The sequence below is a fragment of the Python bivittatus genome, unplaced genomic scaffold (assembly GCF_059951505.1).
Source record: "Python bivittatus isolate LINGU-HERP-01145 unplaced genomic scaffold, Pbiv_v1 ctg000210_np1212, whole genome shotgun sequence".
Taxonomy (NCBI): domain Eukaryota; kingdom Metazoa; phylum Chordata; class Lepidosauria; order Squamata; family Pythonidae; genus Python; species Python bivittatus.
This window is the reverse complement of record NW_028277053.1, coordinates 3,453,492-3,480,196: the sequence shown is the minus strand read 5'-3', so window position 1 is coordinate 3,480,196 and position 26,705 is coordinate 3,453,492. Positions and strand designations below refer to the sequence as shown.

The 26,705-nt window shown below is 44.4% G+C and overlaps 1 protein-coding gene across 7 annotated transcripts in view; it reads left to right on the top strand.

The window, feature by feature from the left end:
* The window catches only part of MEGF11 (multiple EGF like domains 11), a 408,014-nt gene that overhangs the window by 114,163 nt on the left and 267,146 nt on the right, over positions 1 to 26,705 (top strand). For all 7 annotated transcript variants that reach the window (XM_088139201.1, XM_088139198.1, XM_088139199.1 and 4 more), the window contains exons 4-5: positions 1,969 to 2,070; positions 3,793 to 3,893. In XM_088139201.1, the coding sequence (XP_087995327.1) occupies positions 1,969 to 2,070; positions 3,793 to 3,893 (203 nt within the window). The remainder of the gene's footprint in view (positions 1 to 1,968; positions 2,071 to 3,792; positions 3,894 to 26,705) is intronic.

The window sequence follows — 26,705 nt, the reverse complement described above, 5'->3', positions numbered from 1 at the left end:
TGTGATTTTTTTAAAACAAATGAGTGAAAATAAATACCATTTTCCTTCGCACGGGGCTGTTGGGAGCAAAGTTCTTGGTCGTGAGATAACTTGATTGTCTACATGAGCTCTTCATGAACTCATAGCTGAGTTACTTTCTTGGGAAAACCACTGTTCCAGCATCTGGTAATACGCATCGTGCCCTGCTTTTGTGGTCCGCCCGCTGTGCTTGTGGACTGGATGCTGGACGAGTCTGTCTACCCCAGAAGGCCCTTTTCATCTCCCTCCCCAAAGCCTCCCCGCCACTCGCCTTTTGAGCAGGGCTGCCAGGCTCGGGTGGGACTGTCTCGCAACTCCAAAACTGAAGAGTCAAGTCGGGGTCTTCTCCTCCATTCATTCCCTTCACTGAAGGCTCCCTCTGTCAAAAAGGAGGCCGGTGTCACCCCAAAAGCACTTGGAATGCAGGGGAGCTAATGCTGCACCTCCCATATTCAGCACAGTTTTTAAGATTCGGGGCCGGGAAAACCTTTTCATTGACTGAGGTGATTTAAGTACGTTTGTTTTCGGAGGTTTAAATCTTCCGTTTTCATTGCCAATCTATAAATGTCCTGTCTGGTTCCCCCCCCCCCCCATTACTGCAAAGCAGGAATGAGAAACAGGTGACCCCCGGATTTGCACCGCCTTTCATTTCTTTTATTCTGACCCTCTCAACCCTCTCAGACCCCAAAACCCAATTTTGGTGGTGGTGCCGCTGCCAAAAATTAGCAGAGAACTTCAAAGATGGAGGAGAAATCTATTTGGTTCTTACTGGAATTGGAAAATATCGCCATTAACATTTTTGAACCAATACCCCCTCCCCCCAAAAAATCAGAAAAATCTGGTAGCGTCTTTTCCAACTAACAGATGTTATTATTGCTTGTTTATGATTATTAAAATGTTAGTTGGAAAAGGCACGACCAAAGTTTTAAGTTTTGCTACCGTAGACCGTAACGGCTGTCCTCCAGCCATGATTCGAAACAAGTATCAAAACCAAATTTTGCACTGCAATTTACTAATTAAAAAAAAAAGATTAGGGATCAATCTGTACAGATTGGGCATATAGTCATGAAGATATAGGACAAAATATATTATGTTAAGTGGAACAGTTTGCAGAAGTGTATTATGCTTAATTAAGCTTAGAGCCATTTTGGAGTGGAGTGACGTAGAAATACCCGTAATGAATCTTATCAACAAAACTACAAACAAAAAGTCACGTTTGGAGAAATATACTGAAATACAGACCCTTTAGTGCAGTTGTCGTTTTCTAATCTGACTTGACACTTCTGAAAAACTGAGGAACGCTGAGTTTGAAAGATTCGTAGAAGTGGGAAACAGAGAAAGTAAAACTGACATATTCACCCTTCCCTAGTAAAATTGTGCTTGTGGTGTAAACTCTAAAAGAGATATCATGTATGTAAGATTCTCCTCCCCCAGGTGGAAAAGATGTGGAATCCTGGGCAATGTACATGATACAGCTCCGTCCACCACAGGGGGGTCCTTGGGGGGCCTCAGGGGGTTCCCTGTAATCTGATGGGCAGGATCAAAGCTTCATGATCAAAGGTCTGCCTCTTTGTGCATGCACCCACCCATACAAAAAGGGTAGAACTTTGTGCTGCCCTGCCCTTTATTTTGCAGAGTTTGCATACCCCCCAGACACACTTGACACCACCTTGCATCGTTGCCCCATTCGCTGTGCACCTCCATCACCCCTCAATATTAAACATGATGCTGAATGACCAAGAGATCGCCTATCTCTGTTGTTAACCACTGTGGAATCCCTTCTTTAAAAAAATAAAGCGAGTGTATCAATGTTAATACTTTTATAATTGTCTTTATTTACTTAATATATTTACCAAACTTGGCCACGTAGTGTGTGGATCTGGGCTTTTAATAGTTACATAGAGAGGGGCAGTTTTCACAGGTAAACAATTCCTTTCTCTTCCCTTCTAGCTACGCCGTGACTGTTCAGGAATCGTACGCACATCCCTTTGATCAGATCTATTATACAAGATGCACAGATATTCTGAACTGGTTCAAGTGTACTCGACACAGGTGAGTGACAATTGGAAGGTATTTCAAACCTTTCCTGCCATTTCATCTTCTCTGTATCACCCCCTTTTCATCTGAGCCTGGATAATGCTCTTCAGCTACGGAGGATAAAGATAGGTTCTTTTGTGCAGAGTAGTTCAGCAGCATTAAAAAGACTGAACGTTGATTTTTCAGAAGAAAATAGTCATGGCTTTTGTAAAAGGATGACTAACTCAGCCCTGCCTATTTGCAGTACATTTGCTTTAAGTTTTGCATTTGCAGTCAAGTTGGGAGCAAGCAAGGAAGACCACAAGGACGTCTGTAGTCCGATCACTCCTCCTTTCCTTCTTGCTCTTGAAAAGAAACTGGTTAAACCGCAGAAGTTATAAAAGCAGACTTAAATGAGTCCTGATTTTCTTCTAATCAGGTGTAAACTGTCTGTGCTTGCTGTTGATGGTGTGGATCATGAAGTCCAATCATTCCTCTTTAGAGATGATACAACAGCAAGTTGATGGCTGTCATTACATCTGTTCGTGCATATAAGTTGCCCTAGTGCACTGCAGGAGGCTTTCTGCTGACGCTGTGGGAATGGGGAAGAGGTTTAAAAGCAGATTTCACTGTTTCTAAATCAAAACTGCTACACTTTGACCAATTTACCACCAAATGTTGATGAACCAGCCTTGGGTGATTTCTTAGGTTTTCAAGATTTCCAGAGGTGAGGATGGGAGTCATTCACCTCTCAGAGACCTGCTTCCATTCCCATGTTTATTTTATTTTTATTTTTTTGCGGAGGGGAAAATAACATTAAATTGTGCCACTGGAATTCAGAGATTTTAGTACCAGATTTTTCCAGCACCATCCTGGGTGCTTTAGGACCTGCCAATGGAATACCAAGAACCTCCATGCATACCGTGGACCATGGATTGCCACTCCTGGTCTGAGCGATGAAAATGCTTCTTTGTTTTCTCAAGTGGTGAGAAAGACACAGCTCTGGCAAGTGAGACATCCATGGAACAACAATCAAAACTATATTTTAGCATTACACCCTGGAGCAATTAAAGGCAACCTTTGGGAATAGCTACTCTTCCCTACACTCTGATATTAATCCTACATCACAGCTGTAGGAATAGTTTCAACTGGAAGCCACGAGGGTTGGACAGATAACATGGTTCATTTTCACCAATATTACAGTGACTTGGTTTACATATTGCTTAATTATGTTTTATTGAATAAAACACCTTTGGCTGGGTTCACACAACATTCATGCCAAACCCAGACATTCATATGTGTGGATGTGTGAAACGCATCAATTTCTCAGCAGGTGGGGAACAAGGGGGCAGGGAGCAGGCTAATAAAATGCCACGTTTGGGCCAGGTGGCAAAAATCTGTGTTGGGGTGAGGAACTGTATTTCGTACAATATCTTGAACTGCTGTTAATTTATGAGAACTATTTATTTATGAGAACTATATCCAGGGTTAGGTGAAAGATGTTTTATATATTCTTCCTTTTCCCCCCCTTTCTGCATCCTGCTTGCACACATTTTCTCTTCCACCTAGAGTGAAAACTGCTTAGAATATAGCTGAATGGTAGGAGTTGAAATTTGTATTGATCTTTTTAAATATCAAAAACCTTTGCACATTTTGAAGCAAGTATTGAACATAACAACCTTGCAGTAATGTAACACAAATAGAATTATAACTATAGGCATTGATTTCCAGTGGGTATTTTTCTGTCTCACCATTTAGAATCAGTTATAAAACAGCCTATCGGAGGGGACTGCGGACGATGTATCGGCGGCGGTCCCAGTGCTGTCCAGGATATTACGAAAGTGGGGACTTCTGCATCCGTACGTATCGGCAATTCGCTGTTTTTCTGCTGGCCTTGGATCCTGGCTTACAGATGTTTAAATTAGAATTTAAACTGCTGCTTACAATTCCTGTGCAAGCAGGAAAAGGCAGGCTGGCAAGCGGCAAAACCTGGGTTGGACATTGATCGATCAATTGTGTTGTGAGGCTGCCCAGTAATGTTGTAGGAGGAGAGCTGTGTTAGTCCTCGGTGGCCAGAAATCAGAAATCTGGTAGCGCCTTTTCTGACTCATAAATTATATTCAAAAGCAGAAACTTTCAAAAAGGGGCTACCAGATTCCTGGGGGGGGGGGTTGCCCGATAGCAACAGGTCTCTGTTGCTGATCTACGGTCAATTTCAAATAAAATACTTTAGGGTGAAATGCTTTAAAATCTGATAAAATGAAGAGTGGGAAAATTGTATAAAAATGGACAATGAAAATGTCACAATAGACCTGATAAAAATCAGAAGCCGCCGTAATAATGGCCGTTAACCTAGATAAAATCACATTTATAAAGTAGCAACTAAAGCTGTAAAAACATTGAAATGATTTTTTTAAATACCTAAAAAACTCAAAAGGTCTTTCTCAATGCCGAAAGGACCATAATGTTGCTGTTAGGTGGCCTGTCTGCTGAAATCTTTCTTTAATCTGCTGCTTAAAAAGATGTTGCTAACGGTTTTGAAAATACTTGGGGAGATGGTAGCTTGGTTTACAATGTCTTCTGGTTGGCCAAAGTGAAAGTCTCTGAGGCCAAGTAACAAAAGAAAGAAAAATTAAGCAACTACAGAATTTGTAACAGTTCAAGATAACAGCAGAAACTGATCTCCACAAGCCCTCACAAATCAGGATTTTCCACTGAATTTCCAGTTGAAAACTTTATTGATATGGTGTAAAATCCCAAATTGCCGGGTATCTGCAGAAGGTTACAGAAGGTTTCCCTTTGATTGTAGGTTGGCAATGGGATAATTGTGGGCTTCCTGCCTGTGTTCATACTACATCTCCCACCTTCCTTCACCATTGACCTCCATTGTAATTCAACAGCATCTGGAAGTTCACCTTTGGTCCTGAGGCCACATTTAAGTTCTCAGGTGCAGCTTTCTTCAAGGAATGGGAGAAGTTTGGGATCTGCATGGAATCAGTAGGTGGGATCACAGACCATCAGCTCCAAAAATGCTTCACTGGCTACCTATGAACGATGATGTATTGATGCTGGTTTGTAAATGATTCAGAGCCCAGGTATTTTAAAGTCTGCCTCCCCCAGTAACTATTTATCCATGTGCCAGAAGTCCTCCTTGTGTTATTACAGGTGAGACAACTCAAGATAGATCCTTCTTGGTGGTGGTGCCAAAGCTGTGAGATCCCTTTCTGAGAAAGTGCCAATTGTTGAGTTTTAGACAACAACGAAAGATATATCTGTTCACAGAGGTGTTTCTGAAGCAGTTCTGCCATAGAATCAATATTCCTTAAATGGATGTCTCTCATGTGACTATTCTTGGTGCATATATAGATTGGGATTTTCTTCAGCTTTTGTCAGATACTTCCACTGTTGTTCGGCGATGTTGCACATTTATTCTTTTGTCCACTGCTCTGTTCAGCGAAAGGGCAATATATTAATGATTAAGTCAGATTAGTGATACTGATGCTAAAGGACAAGCAATGAAAGTATATACTGGCTTAGAGATGGAAACTCTGAAGGTTTTATTTTTCCTTGGGTGAACGGAGGAGGAATTCTTTGGGGCTTTCAGACTTCACATTTAGACTCTTTCAAGGAGCCATTCCTGCTGATCTGTTGATGATGCCTGATTCCTGGTACAACTGCACAGTTATTTCAAAGCTGTCTTGTAAGACCCTGAGTTCATTTCCATATTTTTTGGGCCCTGCTTGAAGTAACAAGCATAAGGTTTGCATCCCGGGGTACGGCAAGACTTACAGAGAGAAGCTTCTGTAAATAGCACATTAAAATGTAGTTTGAAAATTGCTTTTCAAAGAATTAATAGTTAGTTCTGCTGCTGCAATTCCCAGGCCTGTTTTCCTGATAAGGGATGATGGATGTCTCACGCCCGAAACGTTTCGCTTAAGTGTAGCAAAGTCAGTCGGACAAGGGTTGCACGCTTGAGTTATGTGGCTAATTATACAGCTAACTACATGCATACAGTCATTTAAAATTCTCTGGGTTGCCTACTCCTGTGACTCTGTCTTGTTGCTTTTTAAAGGCATGCTCTTAAATCTTCAGGCTTCAGATAAATTAATAAATAAAGATTTAAGCCCATACGATTTTGCAAATGAAGTTCCTAAAACTTCCATTGTGTACAGTGGAATTATACTCTGAAATTAAAAGGCAGGGGGCCCCTTCTGTGTTTGACTTGAGGAAATATTACATTAATACTTCTAAAATAATGTCTCCTTTGAGTTGAAGTTGACCACTAGTCATGTCATGACAACAGTACTTCCGCGGCTTGCGTTGCCTTCTTGCAGGATATTTTTTTTTCAACTTCCCAGCCTAGCCTACATGGCCCTGGGATTTCCTGAAAGCCTTCTCTCTGAGGAGTACCTAAACCTGGTCCTGCTTAGCACCTTAGCCCAGATGCTGTTTACTGGGAGATGCTAAATCAAGTGAAACCGAATGGTTAATTTGACTTGGGCTTGGCATGCATTGTCAACCCCGTCTTGTAGCTTATCAAAACATGGTTTAGCTTGTTGTGTGAATATGATTGATTATGTGCCATCAAGTTGTTTTCTACTCCTAGTGACTGCATAGATAGATTTTCCCCATGATGATCTGTCCCTAACCTGATCTTTCAGGTCTTCCACTGGTACATTCATCGCTACTGCAACTGAGTCCATCTACCTTGCTGCTGATCATCCTCTTCTCCTCTATCCTTCCACCTTTCCCAGCATCAGAGCCTTCTCCAGAGAGCTGGGTCTTTGCCCAGTGTGTCCAAAGTAGGATAATTTGAGCCTGGTCATTTGTGCCTTGAGTGGGAACTCTGGCTTGATTAGTTTGATGATCCATTTGCTTGTTTATTTGGCTGTCCACGATATTCTCAGGAGTCTTCTCCAACCCAAAGTTCAAAAGCATCAATACTCTTTCTATCCTCCTTCTCAAAATCCAACTGTTGCTTCCACAGAGTGTCACAGGGAATACCATGGCTTGAGTAATGCCTTTTATGTTTGATTCAGTTAACCATGATGAAAATGTAGCTCTTGGCTGCTTGAGGTAGGCCAGGTCAGGAAACAGACTCCGCAAGTCTGACTGGATCTCTACTTTATTGATCAAGACTCTAGTAACCAAATTTTGAAAGTCTGGCTGTGCCTTCCCCTCCCTCCCTCTTACACCCCAGTGAATTAAGGTGGAGCCAGTCTGTGCTTCTTTATTTATTAATCAAATAGAGTCGGTGACCAACAGGATCGTGAGCTTCTTTCTCACACTTTCCTGTTTCGCAGACATAAAGCACGCCTTTGTTTTGGTAAACGTTTCCGCATCGCTTCTCTGAGGGCCCCTCCGAGGCTCTCTACAGAAGCACAGCGGAGGGCCAAAGACTCCCAAGATGCATGATTTGGAAGCAGCAAAGTCCATTCTTTGTGTGACAAGCAAGTTCTATTCCTAGAAAGGTCCTTCTGGCCTTTCAGTCTTTTCAGCTCCATATCAGAGAGAAGGGCTGTTGAGACAGCCAAACTCGGGCAAAATATGGATTGGGGCAAGTGATTTGGAGCCCCCACATGCTCTAAAACACACTGCCCTTCAGATGGCTGAACAGCCCTGCTACCTCAATCTCTCCCAGATCTTTATTTCAGTGGTAACAGCTTTCTAGAGACCCCAACAGGCCTGGGTAGTAGATGTGCTAGGGGGAAATGAAAATTGACCTGGGACCTTCAAGATAGGCCCTCTGCCCCCAAAGAGCCAAAGAAAGCATGAGCATGTTGTCTTAAAAGCAATCAACTGCACTTTCTACCTTCTGGAATCCGCAGCTGCAGAGAAACCATCTTTATCCTGGGATAAAGATGTGTTTGAAGCTGCAGTTTGCCTTCAGAGAACAGCTGCCGTTGGCACTAACAAAGACTTCCCAATTAGTCCATGTAGCTTCAGAGAGGTATTGTTTAGGGCAAGTTGTCGTTTCTTCAAGCACAATCTTAGGCACCTTCGGTGAAAAAATGAACATCATGTCTGTTTTGTCCCGTAAGCTACTTTCCTCGTAAGCCTTCCAGATATGTAGGACCCACCCCATAATCCTCAGGCTGAGGATAACGGGAGTTGAAGTCCCACACATTTGGAGAACATCAGGTTTGGGAGAGGCTTCTCTAGAGCAGTGTTTCTCAACCTTGGCCGCTTGAAGATGAGTGGACTCCAACTCCCAGAATTCCCCAGCCAGCCTTGCTGGCTGGGGAATTCTGGGAGTTGGAGTCCACACATCTTCAAGCAGCCAAGGTTGAGAAACACTGCTCTAGACAGTGGTTCTTCTGCACCTCTGCAGGAAGGAGCTGAAACTCATGCCAGAAAAATCAATAAAGGAGTTATGGGTTGGAATCATCTGACCTTGTAAAGCTATTTTGTTGGGTGCCACTGAGTTAATAGCATGCGGTGAGGGAAGTCCAAACCTCAAGGAGCACATAATGTTCAAAAGCCCATCTTATAAAAGAGGTTTTTTTTAAAAAAAGTCATAGATTAAAGGCTAATTGGGTCTTCTTCTATTAATTGTAGCTTCCCTTTCTTGCAATTTTTTTTAAACAGCTTTCTAATCAAGCATGACACATTTGGAATCGCGAGGAGCGTGTTTTTAAATCTCTATTAGCAACGCTCATTGCTGACCTTAACGGAATGGAGAACCACGTCTGGCTTCTAGTTCTCATTCCTTGTTAGCCCTTTATGCATTTTCACGGGATCTTTTTTCCTTTTCTCTCTCGACGCAACTGCACACCCAACCAGATCATCCAAATTCTGCCCGTTAGGAATGAAAGCAAACCGGTGTGCGGGGTGGAATGTGAAATGTTGAGGTCAAGCCCCTGGCTTGAGAATCCATGCTGGCTCCCTCAGCCCGCTGTCTAAAATTTTGCAGCCGTTGCAAGGCATTGTATTGTCAAGCAGATCTTCATTAGCAGCCCCCCTTTCTCCCTCCTTGCATAGTGCAATAAGTCAGGGGTAAATCAAAATTATGGATTTGATTTCATTTTGCTTTCAGAACTTTATGCCTTAGCGAGCATCCCAGTCTGGTCATTTCCCCTTCCTCTGGATTTCTTCCTTTCTCCCCTTCTCACACCTGCCCGGCCTGCCCTCTTGCCCCTCCAGCCCAGCTGGTTGCCCAGCGGAAAAACCAGTGCTCCCATCCTTCCTCCAACCGCCCCATTCCCCTTCCTGGGCTCTGTAATTTCAGCAACGTCTGTGGCAGAGGTGGATGAATTCCTCTTGGGATAGCGTCCTGCATTATGGATGAGTGTTTTTCCCTCTCATGCAGGGAGACCATCAATCTCATTTTACCACGACGTGATGGATGTGAGTTGGGGGCCAGAGGCAGAAGGAGTTCAGTGAATTGAAATCCTTTGGCAAGCGAGCCGCAAAAGACCGGAACCAGAGGCAGCGGAAGCCCAGACAGAACTCACCCCCTTTGCATTCGCTGAACGGGCGACCTCAGCGCGTCACTTTGCATGGAAATGCAGGCCCGGCGCTTCTATGCTGCTCCCCAGACACAGAAATAAGCCTTGCTCCCTATTGCATTATTCCAGGGTACATATTGGGGAATAATCAATATCAAAATTATTTCAAGCGGGCAAACGCTTGAACATAATTTCCCTTGATTAATAAAATTCATTAACCGGTGTGCATTTGCAGGCATCCAGTACAAGCCACAGTGACATCACATGTGGTATCACCCAACGTGGGTGGGATGATGTCATTATGCATGTGGCCTCAGGGCCCTCCACCCCTGTGGAGGCTTCGTAGACTGGGGTGGTGGAAAAAAGGCTAAATAGTAGAGCAAGCGGTGAAGGGTTTCTGATATTCCTAGGGCAGCCTTCCCCAGTGTGTGCTTTCCAGATGCGTTGCACATCATGGTCACGGAAGTGCCCTGGTTCACGTTGGGCCCATGACTGTCATCCTGCCCTACCTTACAGGGTTGTTGTGTGGAAAATGGGAGGAGGGTGGGCTATGGATGCTGCCTTTTGGTCCTGAAGGAAAGGTGGGATGCAAATCTAACACACAAATAACATTCCCAGAAACTGTGGAGTCCTTGGTGCTCTCTGAGCTTGGTGGTTTGCTTGCAGACACTTCACTTGCCCTGATGAGGTTACCTAGTCAGGTGATGAAACGTCTGCAGCAAATGACCAAGCTCAGAGAGCACCAAGGTCTCCACAATTCAACCCTGAGCTACAGAGATTCTCTTTGATTCCCAGAATCCCCAAACAGCTCTGCATTTATATGCAGATTCTTTTTTTCTTTTCCTTTTAAAACAATCATTGCCAAGTTGATCCATAGGGGAAAACAGTGAGACCACCCTTAGGTTGCCCCTGTACTATACTAGACTTCCCCAACTTGCTGCCCTCCAGATGTGTTGGATTTCAGCTGTACTCCAACATGTCGCAAGGGTCCTGGTTGGGGAAGAAAGGGATTGGGGAGTCAGCTTGGTTACTCTAAGCCAGGGTTTCTCAACCTTGGCATCTTGAAGACGGGTGGACTTCGACTCCCGGAATTGGCTGGCTGGGGAATTCTGGGAGTTGAAGTCCACCCGTCTTCAAGCTGCCAAGGTTGAGAAACACTACGTTAAGCACTTAGCTGTTCCTGCTTTAGTGGTGAAATGCCCCTTTCTCCTGGGAACCATGGAAACTGTAGTTCAGTGAGAAGGTTATGGATTCCTGCACTCCTTGGATGGAGATGGGTTTGCCTAACAGGCAGCAAAGATGGGACCTTTTTCTATGTTGGAAAGTATATATCAGGAGAATGAAGTGTCCCTAGGCCAGGGATACTTTTGACTGTGGAGAAGGTGGACAGCCTCCACCAACATTGCTCTTGTTTGTAATAACTCCCTCCTTTGCAACTAATAGCAACTTGGAGGAGGAGGAGGTGGCGGCAAAATGGATTGGGGAACTATATTAGATAATAGGCACGGACACATATGTCCAGCTACTTTCTGAGCATATCAGATTGTGTAAACCTGTCACTACCTTTTTTTTTGAAGGCCAGCATGACGGTTCCCCAAACGGATCCTTCTGGTTTCCCCCACCTCTCTGACTCCGGGTCCTATGATCTCTGTGCATTAGCCATCCTGGCTGGAGCTGAAACAACTCAAAAATCCCCCCAGGGGGGCATGTCCTCAAGAATTGGGGCTCAGCCGAGGTGGCTAAGAGGGTAAAGCCAACACAACCCCAGCTTGAGTAGCAACCTGAGAATTCACAGCTGGCTTCCTCAGGATATCTGGTGTAATGACCAGAACCGTCTTTGGACTGCTCTGACTTTTCTCAACCTGGCAAACTGCACGGGGTTTGTGGTTGCAATCAGAATCCGTGGCTATATCCTCAGATAAGGGGTCAGATTAAGGGAAATGATTGAAGCGCAATGAAGACTGGCCAGCCAGGGTCCTCTAAATGTCTGGCGCTTTGTTCTGGGGCTGTAGCGCGGTGAGAGCCTCCTGCTTCACACCCACACCCCAGTCATACCTAACTCTTTCTCCCTCAATGCTGCCAACAATGCTCCAGCATTTGTTCTGGAGGGGATGTATAGGAGATGTCTTCTCCTCTATTTCAGATGTCCATACGCACTGTCTTGTCTAGAGCTGGCTTTGAAAACAAGTGCACTGAAAGAACAGTGTATTTGCTTTATTAAGATTAGCCTGTTGATAAAGAGAGTGCATAAAAAGTAGGAAAAAACAGTCTCCCCCCCCCCCCCCCATCACTCTCTCTCTCTCTCTTGCAATGCTTTTAAAATTAGACTAGATTAGAAGATTAGAGCCTGGGGTAGCTTTCTGATTTCTTCCTTGATGCTTTAAAAAAAAAAAAACTTGAAGGTCTGAGCAAAGACACTAATTGAAGATCTTCCTTCTTCTGCTTCTTCTTTTTTTTAATGCAGGAGCAAAGGAGCTTCCAATTTATTAAATGGATCTCATTTTGCTCCCAGGGCCAAGTCTTCATTCAGGCTGTCCTTTTAAATCTTTGTACTTGTAAAAAGCACAAGGCAGCTACAGGGTAGGGGAAGGGGTGTTTGGATGAGATGCCAGAAGTGGCAGAGGTGGCATGTGCTGTAAAAAAGTGGTTTAAAGGGCTAGGAACAGATCTGCGTGCATCTGAGCAGAGAGACAGAGTCTACAAAAGAGGAGAAGGACCAGAAACGGCTGGGTGAGAACATGCTTTGCCTTAGTCCCAGGCAGAAACACTCACTTGAATATTCTTCTGCCAGTTCTTATCCAATCTGGTGAAAGAGCATTTGAGATAAAATTGTTCTGGGTGGAAGATGGTGTTGTGCTGAATGAGGAGGTCCCATCCCTTCTCCAGCAATCTGTAGCCTCCCAGGCTTTACATCAGGAGGGACGTCCCTTGAGGACCTTTTTCAGCAGTGGAGCTTCTCTCCAGGAGCATCTGCAGGGTGTGGGTATCAAAAAAGTCAAGCGAGTGCCGTGACCATGTGATCAAAGCTCTGCTCCATTTTTGCATGCAACGCTTCTTCCCGTAGTGGAGTGCAGAGTTATCCTTGATGAAGGAATTCAGTGATTGCTAGGTAAACATCATCACAGCCTGGATAGAAGGGGGTGAGAAAGAAACTCGTCTGCCTCATCTTGATTCTCTTTAGTATCATAGGGTAGGAAAGGACCTTGAAGGTAATCTAGTCCAACTCCCAGCCTAGTGTGGGAATCCTCAGACCATCCCAGACAAATGGCTATCCAACCTTTCCTTGAGACAAAAAGAGGGGGGAGAGAGAATCTCTGTCAAGATTTCAAGATCCTATTGTATCCTATAGGAGTATAGTTCCTGTTGTTCATGTAGTGTCTGCTTTCTGACTGGCTGACACTTCCCCTGGATAAATTATCTGCCCAATTTCTTTGCCTGCAAACTGGGGGGGAGGGGAGAGAGATTTTGGAAAGACATTTGTGTTCAGCCTTGCAAGTCCAGGTGTAGTCTTCCAGTTGGGTTCGGCAAGGTTCCAGTCCAAAATCCTAGAGTGCCACCGCCAGACAGACTAAATGAACCCACCGGCAGCTTTTTTTTCTTTTGTGTGTGGGGTGGCAGTGGTGGTGGAATCTGCGGCCTTCCCATGGTGGTTTGGAGAAGCCCAGGTTCCGCGCCCTTTGAAGGGAAGAAATGTAAGCTGAGGCATGCAAAAGGTCCTGAGTTCAGCATCTCAAGAAAAGGTTGGGAAAGGCCTACCTGCAAGACAAGAGTTCATGATGGTTGGTCTCATACTGGTCTGAATAAACATCTATCAGGGTTCAAGAGCTTGAGCTGGCAACTTGATAGACTGATGCTGAATAGTGCCTACCCTTGGAGACTCCTGGTGTTCACAGCTTCCTTGTGGGTGTAGAGAAAGGAAGAATGCTAGCCAGCATCATCCCTGGATTTGGATAGGCCAGATTAATCCTTCAATCCTTCAGTCTCAGAACACCCAAGATTCTAGTTTGCGCTGCCCTTGTTGGCTCTGATGGGAGAACGTTGTACTAGAACAGGAGATGGAGGTGGACACCTTGCTGCGCAGGCTGGCTTTGGGCATTTTAATCAACTGTCTAGTCTTCTCTTGGCTTAACTACCAGAATCATAAGAACATAAGCAGTGCCCTGCCAGAATCTGACCCCTGGTTCATCTAGTCCAGCAGTCTGTTCTCACAGTGGCCAACGACTGTACAAGAAAGCCCACTTGCTTCCTAGCAGATGGCCTTCAGAAGCAGTCCCACTGCCATTGATCCTCAGGACTTCCATGAATTGGCCCAACCCTTTTTTGAAGTCAGCCAAGCTGGTAGCCAGCACCAAGTCTCATGGTATATCCTGAGCAGTGTCTTGCAGGACTTCTTCATTATGTCCCTCCGCCTCTGTTGAATAAATAGAATATAGAGTGAATTAGGAGAGACTGCCTTCTGCCTTTCTTCAGCAGAAGCGAAAGAGGGGAACATAGCACTTGCAATATCTTCTTTATCAGGGTCTATGCAGTTCTGTAGGGTTTTGGGAGATGGGGTGGAATTAAAGGGTTAAGCTTTAATTTTGTCACAAAAATGCTAGAAATAACAGCACCCAAAATTAGTGGGGGGGGGGTTAGATTTTTTTATCCTGCCTTTATTATTTTTATAAAGAACTCAAGGCGGCAAACATGCCGAATACTCCTTTCTCCTCCTATTTCCCCCACAGCAACAACCCTGTGAGGTGAGTTAGGCTGAGAAAGAGTGCTACAAAATGTTGGCCAAATGATCTTGGGGTGTCTCTGGGGGTTACAGATATTGAGCAAGGGGGTGGCAAGGAATCCCTAGGCTCTGGGTTGCTTAACCCATGAAATATGGATCCTGGTTTAAATCAGTGTTTGCAAATATGGATCCTGGTTTAAATCAGTGTGCTGGCTGGGGAATTCTGGGAGTTGAAATCCACACATTTTAAAGTTGCCAAGTTTGAAAAACACTGTTTTAGATAAAAGTGTGCACCCACATGCCCAAGCCAAAGACTAGCTGGCCCTTGAGCCGAAATGCTTCCCACTGCAGTATGTTGCTCTAGGCCCCAACTGGATATCCTAATTCCACAACTGGATCTCCTGTCCTCAGAGAATCCAGTGTCGTCTGGAGGTATATGGGTTTCCTTTGCCCCCCTGAAGTCGATAAGGTAGCACAAGGAAGGAATTATTTGCTTTTTAAAAATCCCAAGGGGAGACTATGAGTACAGGGAGTCCTCATTTAGCAACCACATTTGGGACCGGCAGCTCTGTCACTAAGCAAAGCGGTCACTAAGTGGGAAATCACATGGCTGTGACTGTGCTTCCCTTTTTCCCCACTCCCCTGCCCAGTGAAATGCTCACCCCAGGGCTGGGATATTTAGTAAGGGAATTAATGTTTGTATTCACATTCTTTGGAGGGGAAGGGATTACAAGAGAGTAAGCAGGCACACAATGGGGAACGCACATTGAAAGCAATGTGCTGGTGCAAGCAGCCATGAGCGCACTACGCAAACAGCCTGGTGTATTCCCCATTGCTAGTGTCAGCGCATTGCTTTCAATGTGTATTCCCCATTGTGCGCCTGCTTATTCTCTTGTAATCCCTTCCTCTCCAATCTCTCTGCACTGCGAGATGGGAGGAAAAAAAAAACAGGCCAGGCACAGGACAAGGCGTTCTGACTGTAATGGGCAATCACATGACTCAGGGATGCTGCGAAGGTCGTAAATGTGGGCATGGGTTGCAAAGTTATTTTTTCAGCACTGTTATAACTTCAAACAGTCACTGAACAAGGCAGTCGCTCAGTGAGGGGTGCCTGTAAAGCCATATGTCCTGATTACTAAATCTCTGCCCTGCTGAAAAAAACATCTAGCAGTCTTTGCAGCCTCTGCCAGAATCAAATTTTCCTGCCCTTAGGGAATAGGATGCTGCAGTGTGGCAGCACAGCCGTCAAGGGTGTTTCTGACTTCCAGGAGCAGAAGAAGAAAGTTTATGGGCAGCATAAAAATTGCATGCCCGTGGGAACTGCCGAGTCAGCAGTTCTGCATTCCCTGTATCCCCTCCTCCACGCGATCCTTTGGCAAATCCTGGGAAAACGGGGATGTGGGGGTGCATCTCTGCGATGGGAGGAAAGCCAAGCGATTGATCCTAGAACAAACGTTGGGCTTTCAGCCTTTTGCTGTGAAATGCATTTAAAAGTTTTCTTCTTCACTTTGTTTGGTCTTATAATTGGAAGATTTTACTAATTAAAAGCTTTTGGAATTGCTTTTTGTGAAGAGGATGTTTTAAGTGTTAGTCAGCACGGCGTGTAACAACAATGCTGTTTAAACTAAGAGAAACATTAATTTAATGCTATCTGGAGTCATTGATTCCAGATAATCCCTCCTCGTCAAACTGGAGTGAGGTATTGAGTGAGGTGTCATAAGGTTCCGTCCTGGGTCTTCGACTCATCAACGTTTTTATAAATAACTTGGATGAGGTGGTGGAGGGAATGTGTATCAGATCTGCAGATGTCACCGTATTAGGAGAGAGAGTTAAAGCCCCAGCAGGCAGAAATAACATTCAAATGATTCTGACCAGTTCAGGAAACAAGCTGAAAGAACAGAATGAAATTGAACCAAGATAAATGCAAAATTCTTCACTTAGGAAACCAACCTCCGGTGGGGGGTACTTGTGAGAAAAGGAATGTAGAGTAGGTGTCAGTGGTGCAACATGGCTACAAAGAAAAAGGCCAAATGTAATTTTAGGTTGCAGGAAGAGAGAAGTCTATTTTCTGAATTACAGGTAGTAGTTCCACTTCATTCTGGGTTAGGCACCTCAAGCACTGAGTCTAGTTTTGGGCAGGGCAGTGGTGTCCAGTGGATGAAGAATTCAGACAAGTGGGATGTTTCAAAGAAGAACAGCAAGGATGATCACAGACTAGAAGCAAATATGGAGGATCTGGGAATGGGTAGGGAGGACTGAATCCTCACAGGGAGAACAGCTGGATGGTGGAACCAACTACCCTGAGAGGTGGTGGGCTGCCCTTCACTGGTGTGTTCTTCCCTGCTCCAAAAGTTCCAGCCACTGCCACTTGATCACGCTGAATACCCACAGTCCCAGCTCCCAGGGCCTGACTTCTGTAATCCCAACTAATGCTCCAATTATTTCCAGCTCAGATGCCTCCAGGCATCAACATGTAATCATAGAGCTTTGCTGTTCCTCCAGTGGCAACTTTTTTGTCCATATCTATCTGAAGCCCCTTCTGTTCTCCCGGTCACGTTGATGGAAATAGCAGTCACCATGTGGCTGGTTCAACTCCAGCGGCTATGACTTCAGATGAGAACATATTGACTGCCATCTCTCCTTTGCTGTCTCCAAAGCTTTCCAAAAACAAGGCAATGCAAGGTCAGCTCTAGAACTCAGTAGCTTACCCCCTCTGTCCTTTTCATGTCTCCAGCTCTTCCTTTGCCTACAATTATTTCTCCTCTGTCCTCTATTTTTTGCTCACATCCTCCAGTTTCTCCAGCTCACTGCCCCTTCTAGTGTAAAATTCAAGATCTCTCCAGACCCTCCTTATTCCTCATCACCACTATTCCCAGTACAATACTAAAAATATCACCATTGGGCATTGGTGACACTCCTAGTTGGGTGCCATCTTAAAAAAAAAATCAGAAAGCTGAAATCTCAAAAGATCTCAATGCTGTGCAATTTCAGTGATTAAAGTCATGAGTTTTGTGGTTTCAAATCAGTCTTCAAAGAAAGGCAGTGGGCTGAATCTTGAGAGCCAACGTTCCCTTCCAGCTCTGAAAACATCAGCAGCCCTGAGACCCAGCCTGTCCCACGTGAATGGCAATACACCCATGTGCCTTAGTATGACCGTAAGCAGCAACACAGCAAGATCATGATCTTCATCTAAACAAGGACAGATAGCGATTTTACTTGATGTGCTAAGTCTGAGGACAATGAAGCCAAATTGTGCAGTTGTGAGCGATCATCAGTGTGAATGCTTCACAGTCCTTTTGGGGCATGGTATTTTATTGATTATTGGTTGATGGATAGTGCAATGTGCAAAAGCTGAACAGGCAAGCGGTCTTCTCTATTAGTCTTTGTGGTCCACCAAGAATGACCGGCAGGAATCATCCTGTAAGTTCAACATGCTAGGGTTGACCTTTGGAAAGGCTCAAATGACCTACGTTCAGACTGTTTTCAGAGCCCCTGCTCTCCATGAGCTCAGGTCATTTTCTTTTTCCAAGGAACCCGCAGACTTCATTGCTAGTCTGCAAGTGTGGGGAATAGAGTTAACAATGTTGGATCGATAAGGCCATGCAAAGTGAAAAGGACACGGTGGGAAACAAAAAGCATCCTTAAAATTAAACTCCCCCCCCCTTTTTTTCGGTCTCTCTTTCCATTGCTTTCAAGAATGAGAGATTTATTTCTGCCTTTTTAAAAAAATACTGGCAAACCTGATAGCCCTCCTTAAAGGAAACGAAGAAAACACATTTGGGACCTAAATCAAGATGACCTTTGAAAAGAACGCAAAGTGCCTGGTCAAATCCTGTGATATCATCTTTTCCATGTTGTGCTATTGTCCTCTGCTCCAGCTGTGGCCCTTTCTAACCGGCCCGCTTGTTCATTCTTTTTCACTGCCATAGAAGAAGCTGAACATCAGGGACCCCAGAAAGGAGAATCAATTTCCCCAAAAGGTTCTCTTGTTGACTGGAACGAGCACTTTTCCCCTTTTCTTTCTCTTTCCTGCCCCCGTCCCCCCCATCTTACAGGTTGAATCAATATCTCAACCAGGGGGTGGAAGTGCCTTTGAAGAATTCGGATAAATAAAAGCCAATGACTGCAGCGCTGGCTCATTGGTCACAACCTAATTAAACTCCCAGATGTTAATTGAGTCTTTTGGAGCTTGGTTGGTTTTAACGGTTGCAAAGAAGTGAGCTGCATCGCTCTTACGATTACATTTCCAGAGTATAAATGGTTTGTTTCCCTGCTAAATAATCTGTTGTTAATCAGGATTGGCCAGAAGACGCATTTTGCACCATCCTCGCCCACCACCCACTTAAGGATTCCAGTTGGTTTCTTGGGTCCACCTGGAAGAGCCGTTGTGATCTTTTAACACTTGAGGATGCTTAGGCCTTGGTAATCTCTGTCAGATGACTTTGTTGTTGAATGAAGTCTGTTTTGTGTGTTTCGGGTCCTATTTTGTTGTTGTTGTTCAGTCATTAAGTCCTGTCCGACTCTTCGTGACCCCGTGAACCATATTGCGCCAGGCCTTCCTGTCCTTCACTGCCTCCCTGAGTTTGCTCAGTTTCATGCTCATTGCTTCAGTGATGCTATCTAACCATCTCATCCTCTGCCGTCCTCTTCTCCTTTTGCCTTCCATCTTTCCCAGCATCAGGGTCTTTTCCAAAGAGTCCTCTCTTCACATTAGGTGACCAAAGTATCTGAGCTTGAGCTTCAGTATCAATCCTTCCAATGAGCAGTCAGGGTTGCTTTCCTTAAGAACAATATAAAAAACTGTAGTTCTATTCTTTAGTGATGTTCTTAGCCTGATTTCCCCCATTTAGGGGGAAATTACATTTACGAGTATCAATAACAGGATTAAAACAATGGTCCATATACTTGGGCCTGCTTCCTAGTTTAGCTTTGTTTTGTTTTAAGAATTCCAGTACAGGTTCCATTGGGAGTGGATTGGGGAATTCTGCTCTCACCACATGTAGTGATACATAGGAGGACACCAGATCAACACCGCTCAGCATTAACCTTTCACAGATTAAATGGTAACATAAAAATGCACCTAAGATGAAGATGTGCTACTGAAGGTTCCATACCAACAGCAGCATTTAGATGTGTTTAAAAGAGCTTACATGGGATGCCTTATCACTTATGCTAATGTTCAAGGCTTAAATGGAAAGAACAACCTGATAGCCCCTCTGTATCTCCACAGAGATTTTTACTGGGGGAAGTCCTTCTGTCCCAGGGCTGTTGGGAGAGGCTTCTGTTAGGTACTTAAGATCAGGGTGGGCACTGTAAGGCCACCACCGAGGCTCTTCCTTTAGAGGGGCCCTTAGAACAGCAGTCTGGCTTAGTGGGACATCTTGACACTTCTCAAGAGTTTTCTTCTTTCCTACAGAAGAGACTTTTGCTTTTCTGCCTTATTCCTGGGGGGTGGGAGGGCTGAGAATTCCCTTCAAATTTCTCTTGGGAGGTTTGAGCTTGAGGTGATGAAGGGTGCTGCTATTGAAGGAGCTGCGTTTTTTCTACCCTTCCATAGCCTCCATGCATGTCCATATTTCTCTATCGGAAAGGAGCCAGTGAGAACTGCAAGTAGCACAAGAATGGGATGCCTGGGAGGCTGAAGGCCACCGGGGAGAGGATGGTGCCTTGAGAGATGGGGCATTTAGACACACTCTGTCTCTCCTTGTCCCTGAATAACAGCAGGATCCCAGCACTTTAGCTCCGAAAGGTTCTCATCTTTGGGAATAATGTCCTAAAGCAAATTCTCTTTCCTCAGGTTGAATGAGATCTGGGGAGAACAGAATGCTGGGAAATTTCACTGCCTGACACTGATGCAAGTATCCCATAGTGCTTGCAGGAGAACATCTCTGGGGCATTGGGTAAGGAGACTGGCAGCTCCAAGCTACTGTAGCTGGAGTAGCTTGCCAGTGCTGCTAGTTAAACCTGCCAGCCTTCGCCAGATTGAGTTTTTCCCTGCTCCCCTCCAAAGTAGGGGGCTGGCCTTGGCTGATCTCAAGCACTCAAAGTTCCCACCATTTATTTGGAGAACTTGCAAATCTGATGTTTTGGGCTCCTGATCAAAATGCCCATTACTTCCTGCCTTGGGCGCTCTGCCCATTGGAGCAGAAGGAAGCAGTCCAGTAGTAAATCAGTAAATCAGAAGGCCAATCCAGAAACCACATTCTCAGTTGGTGCCCCTTATATCTTTTTCCTCCAGTGCCTACCCCCCCAACCCCACATTTCTGGGTGATTGTAGACCAGGTAGCGTCCTGAAGTCTAAACTCCCACTAGGCCTCATTGCTCAGAGGGCAAGTCAGAAGGGTATTAAAATTAATTCAAGACTTTGGAATGATTAGAAGAAACAGAGCCTGGGTCAGCTTCGCTTGAGTCAGGGCAGCCCTGATTTCGGGCTGGGAAATTCTGTTCCCCCGTGCTAAATGAAAAGAGGCCAGAAACCAATGTCCATGGAGAACATGTTTGGGTACCTCTCTGTCCTTACGACATAGTTTTGTCTCTTTTTCTTTGAAGCCACCAGGATAAAGAATTGTTTGCCATTTTTATCATATGTCCAGTAGAACAGATGCAAAACATCTCCCATGCTGGGTCTCTAGACCTATAAGAGAACACATACCAAGAGGCCCTGCCTTGGTGCTACAATGGTTTGTTTGATAATAGCCCACTCTACTTTGGCACAGTCTCACTTCATTCCACTTATCACTGTTTAAGTCAACCCTGTGCCAGACTACTAAATGGTCCTCGTGTATTCCAGTGATACATTACAGCCAGGAGAACCCCTTGGCACATGCTTGCAAATTTCATGGGGGGCGGTGGGTTTAAAAATAGTTTTCCCTGGAGGTTGATGTCAGCAGCAACCTCTCCAGCTACGCTTTGCTTTATCTTAAACAGTAGTGCTGCTTAGCCTTGCATCTCAAACACCATTCCTGTATTCTGAGCAGGTTGCTGTCCATCAGCCTACCTAGAGGGAATTGTTGGGTTTGCAACTCCCAGAATTCCATGCCAATCTGGCTAGAAGCTGGGGAATTCTGGGAGTTGCAGTCCCCACAGATCTGGAGGCTGCTGGGAGAGAGGGCAGGGAGGCTGGGAAAGAAAAGGGAAACAATCAAGAGATAGAAGTGGGTCCATCGGCTGCTTCTTTCTTAAACAGCAACTCAGCTCAGGTGGTTAGAACCCTGGGAAAAAACATTTTTTCAAAGAGGAAAACATTTCTTAAGGAACTGTGATGGGAAGTAGGAATAACCCTGAGGAACAGGAAGAAAAGCCGCAACCAAGACAACAGTCTGATAAAAGAAAACTGAGTCCAGGGCAGAAACGTAATTTGAGAAAGTGTCTCAGACATGACCCTCCCTAGTTCTCACAAAGATAACGATTGCAAGATTCTGTTTCTGTAATAGTGATAAAAGTAGCATTAGCATTCATAACTCTGGTTTCCTAGTCTGGTCTACCTTGAAGGGCTGACTTCAATTTTGCAAGTCTGAATCTTCATAAGAACTAGAGAGGGTCATGTCTGAGACGCTTTCTCAAATTACATTTCTGCCCCGGACTCAGGTTTCTTTTATTTGACCGTTGTCTTAGTTGTGGCTCTTCTTCCTTTTTTTTTTTTTAATATAACTTTATTAAATTTTTAAAAAAAGAAAGGTAAAAACTAACAAGAATATTTAGAATAAAGAAAAGAAAAAAGAAGAAAAAGACAAAGCCAAAAGTGCAGAAAATAAAGAAAGAAAATATAAAGAAGTAGCTTCTGATTTTCTTTACAGCACTTATAGGTATAGACGTAAATTAACCTCTTACTGTATGGTTACAGTGTGACTTACATTTTTTCTATAATTTATTTCCCCCCCAATCATCAAAACCATATATCATAATTTTATTTTTTTTCTGTTTCATGCAAAAAGTCTATAAGAGGTTTCCAGTCAGCATTAAACTTAGATAATGTCTTTTCTCTAATCAAAGCTGTCAACTTGGCCATTTCAGCAAGTTCCATCATCTTCACCATCCATTCCTCCATTGTGGGTAACGTCGCATCTTTCCACCTTTGTGCAAGTAATAGTCTCGCTGCAATGATCATGCCTAAAAACAAAGTTCCATGACTTTTTTCCAACTGTTTATCGATCAGTCCCAAATCAAAAGCCTCAGGTTTCAGCTGTATATTAATCTTTAAAATCTTCTGAATTCATATATGTAATTGAGTTGAAATTTTTCGATTTTTTTTACACATCCATCAAACATGATAAAATGTCCCCTCTTGTTGTTTACCTTTCCATCATAAATTTGGAATACCTTTATATGTTCTAGACATTTTTTTCTGGTGACATATACCAATGATACATCATTTTATAAAAATACTCTTTGAGATTATAACCCTAACCCTAACCCTAACATAATCTCAAATACAATAATAATCTCTAATATAAATTTCAGTCCTTTCAACCCCATATTTGTATATTGTAACCACAATGTTTAGCCCATTTTATCATACATTCTTTCACTTGTTCTTCTTCTGTGGTTGTGGCTCTTCTTCCTGTTCCTCAAGGTTATTCCTAGTTCCCATTACAGGAACTCATAATAAATGAGGCTGGGGAAGTCCTGGTGGGGTTCCAAGATTCTGAATTTATCCCAGACGAGCATTAAAGATACCGTGCAGGAGATGTGTTGTTCTTGCTTCCTTGATCACGCTGAGCTCCTTGGGGCTTGGCAGCTGCTAGATTTGGAGAAGGGTGACACACATTAAGTTTCTGTAATGTGGGGAAATGATCCCCGTGAGCCAGAGAATGCTGTTACAGCGAATCCCTGGGTTAAGTGGCCTGTATCTGTAATGGTGTCTTCAGGCCCAAATGGCACAGCTTAAAAACACACCCCAGTTACAAGGGAGGTTCGGAGATGGTGCCAAAAGGATTACACTTGTTTGCAGCAAGTCAGAAGGGATATTGATAACAGCTGTGTCATGGATAGAGTTCTATCAACACAACATCTGGGGCTTTGATCAGCCAAAGGACTTATGGCTCAGTGTGTCTGAGTTTGCATTACATGCTAAACGCACATAATGTGCATTTTCGCAAAGCTGCCGTGTTTACGTAACACACCGTGCCAAAATGAATTGTTTTATGGGTTAAGGTGATGGCCTGATTCCCACAACATGTTTAAACATTGTTTTAGTCTGGCATGTTGTGTATAGCCAAGGCATGTGGTGGGTAGATAAGCTATAGCTTGGCGATGCAGCGCAGTATTGCAAGCAGACAGTCCCACGTCCAGTGGGCGGTGTCGGTTCCTTGACAAGCTGTAAACCTTTATGTCTGAGCCCTTGGCACATTGCTGCAAGGTGTGAACAAGCGCAAACCCTTTGGAATATTACGCAGCACTCCCCCCCCAACTTGGTGGAGTTGCACTGCCAAAATTAGGCATCAAACTGTCAAATGTCAGAACTGCATTTTCTACTGATTTCCACACAGAAACAAAAGAAAGGGCATTAAGCTGCTTCTAAAAGAAAAGCAGTGGTGTGTGTGTGTGTGTGTGTGTGTGTGTGTGTGTGTGTCAGAACCAAGGAAGAAGCTTGGGCCATCTATTTTAATAAAATCTTGATATTGTTGGTTTACTTCTTGCATCCCCCAGCTGCTGAGAATAATCATACAAATTTGATCCTCATCTATCAAGCAACACTGAGCTAAATGGGCAACATCTGGATGGAGAAATGCACGAGTGTTGACCTTTGGCTTGGTGGAAGACTAGAGAACATAGCTGTGATCCAGAGATATTTTTTAACTGAGATCCAGATATGACCTATTTTTAAAAATGCATTGCACAGCATGGAAAGGGTAGATTAAACATAAGTAAGGTGTTGCAAAGCCAGGCTGAATTTATGCATGGGGCAGTCTAAACCCTTCTTCCCTCAGGAAGTGTAATGATTGGAAGGGCTTTCCTAGGAAGACTAAAATGACTGGCAGGAAAAGAAGCGAGTCGAACTAACCCCCAGAATACAGATTCGCGGGTCACGTCCTGTGCTGATTCAGCCGATATTTGAACTTCATTACTCAGTTTTAAGAGATTTGTAATTCATCGCTGAGAATACTAATGGCAGTCTGGAGTTGTGGGGTTGGTAAGTTGGCCGTCTATTGGCGCATATTAAATGCTGGGAATAATATAGGGAAATATTATGGTATTAACATTATTGATTTAGTAGGATTGATTGAGCCTCTGTGATTTTTGCCTCGCTTTTGCCTGGATGCTGAAGAGGAAGAATGTTGTTTTAATAAGAATGCATCAGAAAGATTCTCCTCTTCCTCCTCTTTCTTGTCTGGTGGCAGGCAGAACTGCCTACCTCTAAAAATTCCCATCAGATTCATACATATCACGTCTATCTTTGCAAAATGGTGGCCACACACACAACTCTCCCCTGTGTGTGATGGAGGCTAGTGGGTTTCTTCAGTTCCTTTAGAAAATCTCTTATCTCCTCCAGGTCAGGAGCCTGGCAGGAGCTCAGATTTCAATGAGCTAAAATCACCCCAGTGTAGGGGAAGTCTTTAGCACGCCCCATGACACCTTCCCAGCCTATTGGTGTAGCTCTTCAAGTATGGGAGAGCTTAGATGTGGAGGCTGAGTCTTCCACAGTCTTAGAAACAACTGTCCAGGAAGCATTATTTGAGCTGCAAGCAGGGATAATGCCATTTAAGGTCCTGGTAGACCACGGAAGGTGCTGAAGCAATCTAGTTTCTTGCAGTGAGCTCTCCAGGGTCCTGCAAAGCTTGTGTTCCTGCCTCTTACACACTCTAGGGACAGTGTTTCTCAACCTTGGGAACTTGAAGATGTGTGGACTTCAACTCCCAGAATTCCCCAGCCAGCTGGGGAATTCTGGGAGTTGAAGTCTACACATCTTCAAGTTCCCAAGGTTGAGAAACACTGCTCTAGGAATACCAGTCCACCACACGCAGATTCTTTGGTTCCCCAGCTATGTCAGGGTGCTCCTTTTTAACTCTGGGGACTGTCTGTCTTTTGCATCCCAGTGTGGTGGACCATTATTTGGCTTGTGGAATGGGAGGTGTGTCGGCCAGCATTTGCTGACAAACCAAGGTGGAGGGTATCAGGGATTGTCCCAGGGCAAATGCTCCCTGTACACTTTCAGAGATTCTTGAGTGCAAGTCTTAGTTTTGGCACCACGAATGGATTCTAGCTCCCATTCGGCCCATCTTTGAAAGGCTGCTGGCTACAAGAAGGGGAAAGCCTCATGAGGGGGTATGTTTAGCTCAGAGAAATGACCAGGGAGGGGGATAAGATTGCAGTCTTCAGATATTGGTAGGGTTGTCACCCAGAAGAGGAGTGGGCTTTCTCTGTTGCCCCAGAAAGCGGGACAGCAGAACCATTGGGTCAAAACTACAAGGAAGGAGGTCCAGGCTAGATATAGTAGTAACTTCCTGATGAACAGAGAGCTAGAATAGATGCCCCCTATGGTCCCTTTTGGTTCTGTGCTTCTGTACCAACATTTGTAGCTGCATATAAAGAAAAAGAAATGCTGCGTCTGGTTATAACTGAGAAATACTCTACTCTAAATTCTGTTATCCTAGGAGGTCATTAAATGGTCTTAGGCAGTATGCTGTCTTGACTTCAGTCCTTCCCTTGACAGTATGATCCTTCTGATCCTGTCCTGTGATCTAAGTGGAGGAACTAAAAGATTGAAATGTGAATCGGCAATCATTTGGCTCAGGCCTGCAGAGTTGGGGATGGCAAGCACAGTTTGTAGATGTCAGCCTTGCGAGGTAGTCTAGACAGGAAACACGACCAGATAAGCTAATTCTAAGATTAAATTCTTTTAATTAACATTAAAAGAATCTTGCAAGTCTAAAAGTGCAGATCTCCCGCCATCTCTTTTACAGTCTGAGAAGTTAGGGAGGACCCCTCTGAGACTCTTGCCCCACTCCCATTCCTGCTGTGGGCTCGGCTGCCTTTTATCTGACCCTTCCCTTGGCTGCGTCTCTTTGCCCTGTTTCCCACATGCCATTACAGTAGAGTTGGGGATGGCGAAGATAGATAGGAAATTGCTTTAGGTTGATTTCTCTGCCTCAGCAACACACAGGTAGAATGGGCACAAGAACCCTGGCATACACGGTTGTAAAAATTACAAGAAGGGTGGGCAACTGCTTTTAGCGTGGGCGTGCCCGGTGCTTTGCACCCTGCCTGGGAATTCCAGCAGGTGTTGCCAGTGATGTCATGACAGCTTCGGAATAGCCAGTGCTGAACTTGTTGCTTTGTTCTGCTTTTGGGGTGTTGTGGAATTTTTGCCAAAGACAGGAGCACGACACTGAGGAGAAGAACCGTGTTTATTGCAATGTCATTGGGTGCCTGCTTTCAAGAAGGAGGGCCCCCGAACAATAGAAAAGCATAGGATTTATACATTTTTGAGGTTGAGAGGCGGGAAATCTGAGGGATCTGATGGGAGGATAGGTTTGGATAGGTGTTAAATGGGGGATAAATGGTTT